The 8,320-nt window shown below is 44.1% G+C and overlaps 2 protein-coding genes across 2 annotated transcripts in view; both read left to right on the top strand.

The window, feature by feature from the left end:
- The window catches only part of LOC102469896 (G2/mitotic-specific cyclin-B1-like), a 13,305-nt gene extending 8,707 nt beyond the window's left edge, over window positions 1-4,598 (top strand). The window contains 3 exon segments of the mRNA XM_027769190.1: window positions 3,180-3,278; window positions 3,281-3,789; window positions 3,909-4,598. Coding sequence (XP_027624991.1) covers window positions 3,180-3,278; window positions 3,281-3,789; window positions 3,909-4,511 — 1,211 coding nt within the window. The 3' untranslated portion in view covers window positions 4,512-4,598.
- A 3,174-nt stretch (window positions 4,599-7,772) lies between these two features.
- Window positions 7,773-8,320, top strand: part of AFG2B (AAA ATPase AFG2B) — a 22,176-nt gene continuing 21,628 nt past the window's right edge. Inside the window, exon 1 of the mRNA XM_014585097.2 lies at window positions 7,773-8,307. Coding sequence (XP_014440583.1) covers window positions 7,812-8,307 — 496 coding nt within the window. The 5' untranslated portion in view covers window positions 7,773-7,811. The remainder of the gene's footprint in view (window positions 8,308-8,320) is intronic.

Below are 8,320 nucleotides of genomic sequence, written 5' to 3'. Positions count from 1 at the left end.
AGACCCCTAAAAAAAAAAAAAAAAGAATTTTGAGGCCAGCAGGTTGTATGGTGGTTAAGGCACTGGATTCCCACATGGCCAATCATATTTCAAATCCCAGACTCCATGGCTTGAAAATCATGCCAGGCATGTATGCGTGGGTGTCCAAAATCCTGAGAGGAGAATGAAAGGGAAGAGATTGCAGTGCACCCCCTGTGGTGTGCTTTCTCACTTTATCTCTCTCTGGGATTATTATTATTTTTAATTGGAATTGGGCACATGCACTCACCAGAGACAGACAGGGGACAGTGGAAGGTACTGAAAAAGCACCTCCAAGGGGGTATGGCCATGCTGTAATCCCTACTCCTCCATTCTCCCTAGGAATTTTGGGCTTGTGCACACATATGCCTCATGTATCTTTCAAGTCGCTAGGTCCAGGACTTGAACTGCACAGTTAGCCATGTGGGATCCAACTGCCTTAACCACCAAGCCACTAGCTAGCCTCAGAATTTTTACAGTTAACTTACTAGTAGATAAATTGTAACCTTGAATGTAGCAAATAAAATAAAGAGAAACTATTTGTTATATGTGTCTCTTGGAAAAATCTCATAGAAGATTTTGGTCTGGTAAAGCTATTTGAAATCATTCAAAGCTAGAAATGATTCTAAGCTATATTAAGAAAAATTCCTATTGTTTGGATTTTGACCTATGGCAAATTTTGGAATATGGGGAATATATATATATATATAAATATCCACACACACCCTCAGGGAGGATGGCCATGCCGCAATGCCTCCTCCTCTTTTCTCCTCCTGGGATCTTGGGCGCACATGCACACATGCCAGGCATGAGTTTTAAGCTACCAGGTCTGGGACATGAACTAGGTTGGCCATGTGAGAGTCCAGCAACATAACCACTATGCCATTAGCTGGCCCCAAGTCAGTTACTTTTATGATCTGAATGTTTGCATCCCTCAGAAAATTCCTATGTTAAAATCCTGCCCTTCAAGATGATGGTATTAGGAGAGGGGACCTTGGAGGGTGCTTAGGTCATTAGGATGGAGCCCTCATGAACGAGATTAGCCACTTTAGGAAGGAGGCCTGAGAGAGCTGGCTAGTCCCTTCCACCAAGTACCTACAGCAAGAAGGCACTGCCTATGAAGTAGAATATGGACCTTCACCAAACACCAGCACTTTGACCTTTGACTTCCTGGCCTCTAGAACTGCGAAAAATAAATTCCTGTTGTTTAGAAAGCACCCAGTTTATAGTCATGTGCTGCATAAAGATGTTTTAGTCAGTGGTCACATGTACGCTGATTACAAAGGACCTAAACAATTCCTATCACCTGTTGAATTCACAGCCATCATAACATGTTCGAGTAACACATTACCCGTGTGTTTGTGGTTATGCTGGTGAAAACAAGCCGACTGTACTGCCAGCTGTAGAAGGGGAGCACACACAATTATGGGCAGTACAGAGTACTTGGTAACGATAATAAACCGTGTATGCATTTACTACACTCTATTTTTGTCATTATTTTAGTGAGCCTTCTCTACTTACTGTTTTAACTTCTCCACTGACAGTGTGCCGTGCGACAACAGCAGCAGCCTCACACCCCTCATGTTTACTTGGTTTCTTGATTGCATCATTCTCTTGTGTTTGACTTAATCTGTTATTTTGTTCATCTTGACCTCTAAGCATACAAGCTCCACTGCTGGGTTGCCAGGAAGAGGCTATGCGGAGTGACTGACAAAATTAAAAGTGGTTAAGGACTATGCACGTAGAAAATGACTAGTAGTTACTGCTCATCTACCAAGCATGTCCCGTTTCACCATAGCTATGATCTCGAAAACAACGGACGGAGTGACGGAACCCATCAGAGGGGCTGCTTCACTGAAGCAATGAGACCAACGAACACTCAAGGAGGGCCTATATCAGCTATGTAGGAACGTCGGTCACCTTGATTGAAAATCAGACACAGATGCTTCTCTCACACAGCATGACAGTCATGGGCAGAGCTAACCATTTGCGATGTTCAAAGAAAAGGCTGGGGACGAGGTGGTGGCGCAGTCATGGTGTAACTGGATCCACATGGCGAAGGGTGTCAGTTTGCCTCCCACCACCTTCCTGAGCATACTGTGACCTGGGCTGGCTGAGAGGGGGGTGAATTGTGGCATGAAGGCCCTGTTGGGGTGTCTGTTTCTCTCCTTCCTCTTGTGGAATAAATAAACTAAAAGAGAGAGAGAGAGGGAAGGAGAAAGAAAGAAAGGAAACTTATGATATCAAAATGACGGCTAGGTCTGGGTGGTTTCAACTACTCAAGAATTGTTATTCATTACATAATGTGAAAGTGTGTTCATTATATAAAGTGAAATTGAGTGGTAAGTGTACACACGAAGCAACTGAATCATTCTTTGCAACTCTAGACAGTAGGCTATAAATTCTGTTTAAGTACCCTCTGATGTTCCTACAGTGATAAAAACATCTAACGACGCATTTTTCAGAAAGCATCCCCATCGTCATGCGGTGCATGGCTGTATCTCGTTATAGCAGCCCAAGCAGATGAAGGTACATGTAGACAACAGATGGTTGCATACACCTGGGTGTGAACCTGGGAAAAGCTAGTGGAAGTCACAGTTGAGAACACGGCATGCTCCTACCGGTCCTGTGGCCTTCAGGCTTAACTGGTTCTGGACTCCCTCTAGTGGTTCATCCTTTTGGTGCCTTCATTGGTGTCTTTCCATGCATAAAATGACCAGAGTTGGGGGGTCATTAAAAAAAAAAAAAAAGAAAAAGGCAAAAGAATCACACAATTCCTATTACCATGGTTTTCCACAAGGAGATGATGGTATGATATATGTGGATGTTTAGATGATTGCAATACTGTTGCAAATGGTCTGACCTAAAGGGACAAATGGATTTTTACTGGCTGATTGGAAAAGACAGTTACAGTTCTGCTGAAATTGAGTAATTAAGAGTTGAAAGTTCAGGAACAGAATTCCTCGCTGTCTTTGTGACCAAATGCGAAGACTGGAACTTTTAGGAGAAGAGTGAAGTATTTCCCGGACACATGTGTTCTACCAAGTTAGAGGATTCTAGTTTGATCTTGTATAAAGTCAGCCTCTCGGCCATCTGGACCTCTGGTTCTGCTTCTTCCTGCGAAGCTGCTGTCTGGTGAAGAGGAAGCCAGGTGCTCTGAGTCACCAGAAACACGAAAATTAATGCTGCAAATAAGGCAAAAACCAGTATGGCAGGTGCAAAGCACATGCCTATGGCCACTGCTGCAGCCTGCAAGCCTGGCTGAGGCCGAGAACAGTGCTTGGAGACACTGGAAACAAAGTCGGTGAGCAGGTCAAAAGGCCTCTGAAAAAGGAAGCAAAAACTTCAGCTACTGGAAAAGTTACCGCTAACAAACTTTCAAAACCCCTACAGAAGGTGCCTGAGCCTGAGCCTGAGCCAGAAGAAGCAAAAACTTCAGCTACTGGAAAAGTTACCGCTAACAAACTTTCAAAACTTTCAAAGAAGGTGCCTGAGCCTGAGCCTGAGCCAGAACCAGAGCCAGAGCCAGAGCCTGTGAAAGAAAATCCTTCGCCTTCACCTATTCTGGTTGATCCTTCTTCTCCAAGCCGAATGGAAACATCTGGATGTGCTCCTGCAGAAGGCTATCTATGTCAGGCTTTCTCTGGCTTAATTCTCACAGTGAGTGATGTGGATGCAGAACATGGAGTTGATCCAAACCTTTGCAGTGTGTATGTAAAAGATATCTATGTTTATCTGAGACATCTCAAGGAAGACCAAAATATCTATTGGGTTGGGAAGTCACTGGAAACATGCGAGCCATCCTGACTGGCTAGTACAGGTTCAAATGAAATTGAGGGGCCGCAGGGACCATGTACATGACTGTTTCTATTATTGATTGATTTGTGCAGAATAGTTGTGTGCCCAAAAAGATGCTGCAGCTGGTTGGTGTCACTGCCATGTTTATTACAAGCAAATATGAGGAAATGTACCCCCCAGAAATTGGTGACTTTGCTTTTGTGACTAGCAATACTTACACTACGCATCAAATCAGACAGATGGAAATGAAGGTTCTAACAGCTTTAAACTTTGGTCTGGGTCGTCCTCTACCCCTGCACTTTCTTTGGCAGGCATCTAAAGTTGGAGAGGTCGATGTCAAACAACATACTCTGGCCAAGTACCTGATGGAATTAACCATGTTCGACTACGATATGGTGCATTTTCCTCCTTCTCAAATTGCAGCAGGAGCTTTTTGCTTAGCCCTGAAAGTTCTTGATAATGGTGAATGGACACCAACTCTTCAGCATTACCTGTCTTTCACTGAAGAATCACTTCTTCCTGTTATGCAGCACCTAGCTAAGAAGATAGTCATGGTGAATTGTGGGCTTACAAAGCACATGACCATCAAGAATAAGTATGCGACATCTAAGCATGCTAAGATCGGCATTCTAGCACAGATGAATTCTGCACTAGTTCAAGATTTAGCCAAGGCTGTAGAAAGGTGTAACTTGTAAACTTGAGTCAGAGTATTATACCTGCAAATAATTGGCACCACGTGCCATCTGTACATATTATGTTACATTTACTTTTAATAAAGTGTGTGGCCCTTTTATTTTTTGCAGCTTAACTCATTCAAATGTGGTTACTTCCTACTCCAGGGTAACCTAAAAAAGGTTGTCTTTAAAAATACTGTAGAAAATATTTGAAAAACTGCTTTCACTTTATCCAAGGATCCAGCTAAGTTATATAATTGTTACCTTTATGTTTATATACGTGGCTCTTATTTTTATGTACCTGGTGAGTGTATTCAAAACCTTTATTTCTGGAGGGCATACTGCCTGTAAGCCAAGCATCGCAGAGAAGCTAACTAGTTCTATCTCAAAGTCTACCACTTCATTCCTAATCACCCTGTTTTTGGTTTCTTTTGGTGTGTTGCCATGACTCCAAGTGATTTATTTTTGTCACTGTTTCTTCAGTCATTAATTTTATCTGGGATCTTTTCAAACTTTTCACTTTGAAAAATAACTTTTTGTATTTTAAACTGTGTTTTCATTTTTGTTTATTAAGAAAATAGGATGCTCAAACAAAGTACAAAGGTATCTTTTAGAAAATTGTTAATTTTGGGGTCGACAGGTGACATGGTAGTTAAGGGTGCTGGACTCCCACATGACTGATTGATCGCAGTTTGAGTTCAGGACCTGGCGCCTTGCTTTCTCACTTTCCCTCGTGTGAGCTCGTTCTCTCTCTCACTCACTCTGTCCTTTTCTGGTCAAACTAAAATAAATAAAGTTAAATAAAATAATTCTTTAAAATAAAAAAATGGTTAATTTAGACCTGCCTTAATCTCTTCCAACTCAAGAATAGCCGCTGTTCGAGATGTAGCCTTCCATGCCTTATATAAATATAAACATGCACATAAATTGTGATGGGGTTTCCCAAAATTTGGTTCATTCTGTATACGTAGCAATTCCCTTCAGCATGTGTAGAACTAACGTGTTCATGCATCACATTACACAGTGTGGGTATACTGTAATGTATTCATCCATTCCCCTGGCAGCATTGACACTGCTTTTTCTTTTTCCCCCTACAGACAACGCTGTTGTATTTTTCAACGCTACCATGTTTTTCTTTGTGTATGCTCAGTTTCCCAGAGAAAGAGTGAATTTTAAGTTCTAACAGATAGAGCCAGGTGACTTTTCTCAATGTCATCAGCAATGTACAAAAGTGTCAGTCTTCTGTCCTTGTTAGAACTGAATCAGTCTTCAGTTTCTGTGGATCCAGCTGGTAAAAAAATAGCCTCATTTGTTTTAATATATAGTTCTGACGGCAAGTTGAACAAAGTTTTGTTTATTGTCTGCTTAAAATAAAATAAAATAAACCTCAGACCAAACCAAAGCAATGTGCCGTTTCCTCCACATCATATTCCTAATATCACAGTCTTTACCTCTATTTTAAGCCAACACAGAAAACGCTCAAGATCGATTTGTCTTTATTTGCCTATGTTGACTTAGGTCAGGCCTCTTGGCTGTATTTCCATAGGACCATGCTCAAAATACGAGGAAGAATCTTCAGTTCACTCAATTAAGCTTTTACTTCCTTCGTGCATGTAATTTTCCTCTTCCAGGACCTCCTTTTGATATGCAATTTTATGATTATTCTTTTCTTTTCTTTTTTTTTTGGAGAGATTTTCACTGTAGGGTGCGTGCACTCGCCAGACAGACAGAGAGAGACATAGAGACAGAAAGCGAGAAATCACCCCCAGGGGGGATGGTCACGCCGCAATCCCTTCTCCTCCATTCTCCTCTCGGGATCTTGGGCACGCACGCACACGCGCCCGGCGTGAGTTTTAAGCCACCGGGTCCGGGACACGAACCACGGTCGACTACGTGGGAGTCCAGCGACATAGCCATTACGCTAACTGCTGGTTCCCAATTTTATGATTATTCTTATGTTACTGAGAATAGAAGTTACTGTGGAGTCTAGAAGTCTGTCATAATGTCTGCCATGAAGTTTGGATAGAACATGATCACAAACTGGCATTGGTCTTAAGACACCTATATATGCATATCTCTCTCTTGGAGATTTTTTATATATACATATACATATACACACACATATAAATATATATATACACACACAATGTATGTTTATATATCTATACAATTGTTTATATATTTTTAATTGTATATAAATATATTGTGTATATAGTATATATTTTATATATTTAATTGTGTATATATACAGTTGTTTATATATATATATTTAAACACTCTATCTGCAATATCAGTTTTGTTACCTCACAAATTTGGATTGCAGTAAATGAAAAAACAGACAGGAAAAGGTGAATAGGATTAAAAAGGGACAGGTTTTCTTGCCTTTACATAGTTTGGACAAATCTGAGGGCAATTAAAAAGGATTGAAAATGTATTCTACCTGATAAAGAGGAAAGACCTCCATATAGGGAGAGGAAAGGCTGAAAGCAGGTGAGAAAAAAAATAGCAAAAGTTGTCTTCACAGACATGGGAATGGCCTCTGCTGCAGGACTTACTGCTGCCGTCGCATGAAAGAAGAGGTCATGATTAAGCTGTTGTCAAAAGCATCCAAAGGAGTAAATTGGGAATCAAAACAAATGTATTGGTGTGCTAAGGAGAATCAGAGGGCCTAGCTTTCCTTTTTCCCCTCGCCAACGGATTTTAAATGCCACACTGTGGTTCTCCCCTGCCATGGTGATGTTTCCTACAGGAAGGTTGTGTCTGGACCTTCCAAACAGGCTGGAATCCCGGACACGAAAGGCATCAAGGCTGTACTCTCAGCCACTCCAAGTCACAAAAGATTAGCACAGGGGCACCCAAAATACTGTGCCGGTAAGGACAGTCGCGGTTTCTTCACAAAGAGCCAAATCTCTAGGCTGATAAACCGACGGGACAGTGACGCTGCTGCAGTCCGAAGCCCAGGAATAAAGGGTGCGAGGCCGGCGACTCCGAGGGCATATGAACCCATCGAGATACATGCTTAACGACCTAGTGAAGTCAGCGTACGCTGCCCCCCAGACACTTAGAATATAACGAAGACTGCCTCCATAACGCCCTGCTGGGCCTGACAGCTGGATTTCAACACAGCCAACTTCAAAAGCCCGCCCTAGGGCACCAGATCTTCTAACTTTCCGATTGGCCCTTCCGGCTTTCACTCAACTGCTAGAGTCTTCCCGGGCGCACGCGCGCCATCTGCTTCCGGTCCAGGAGTACGGTGTTTCTGTGTTTTCCGCCCGGGTGGGTTTCCTGCCTCACTTTCCTCGGCACGTTTTTCCGTGGGCAATGGCTCCAGACTCGGATCCTTTCCTCGGAGGGCCGCTCTTGAGGCTGCTACCCTCAGACGCTAGGGACCGTGGCACCCAGCGCTGCCGCCTGGGCCCGGCTGCTCTCCGCACCCTGGGCGCGCACTTGGGGTCGGTGGTGAAGATCTCGTTGCCAGACGGCGGCTCCTGCCTCTGCACTGCCTGGCCGCGGCGGGACGGAGCGGACGGCTTTGTGCAGCTGGACCCGCAGTGCGCGAGCCCTGGGACGGCGGCGGGGCGGCGGGAGTTCCGGGGAAGTCTCAGCCTGAGCTGCCTCCGCCTGGTGTCCTGTCCGCCCCTCCGGCGCCTCACAGTGTGGCCAGTGTTGAGAGAGCGTGCGGGCGCACCCGGTGCCGCGTGTGCAGCCGCGGTGCTGGAAGTGGCACAGGAGCTGCTGCGGAACCGACCGGTCTCCGTGGGCCACGTGGTGGCTGCTCTGCCTGGCGCCCCCGGCCCCGTGGCTGGCTTGCCCATCCGCGGGGGGGGCAC

This window comes from Tupaia chinensis, unplaced genomic scaffold (genome assembly GCF_000334495.1).
Source record: "Tupaia chinensis unplaced genomic scaffold, TupChi_1.0 Scaffold148874_1, whole genome shotgun sequence".
Taxonomy (NCBI): Eukaryota; Metazoa; Chordata; class Mammalia; order Scandentia; family Tupaiidae; genus Tupaia; species Tupaia belangeri.
Note: the sequence above shows the minus strand (reverse complement) of the source record. Positions and strands in the feature narration are given on the sequence as shown.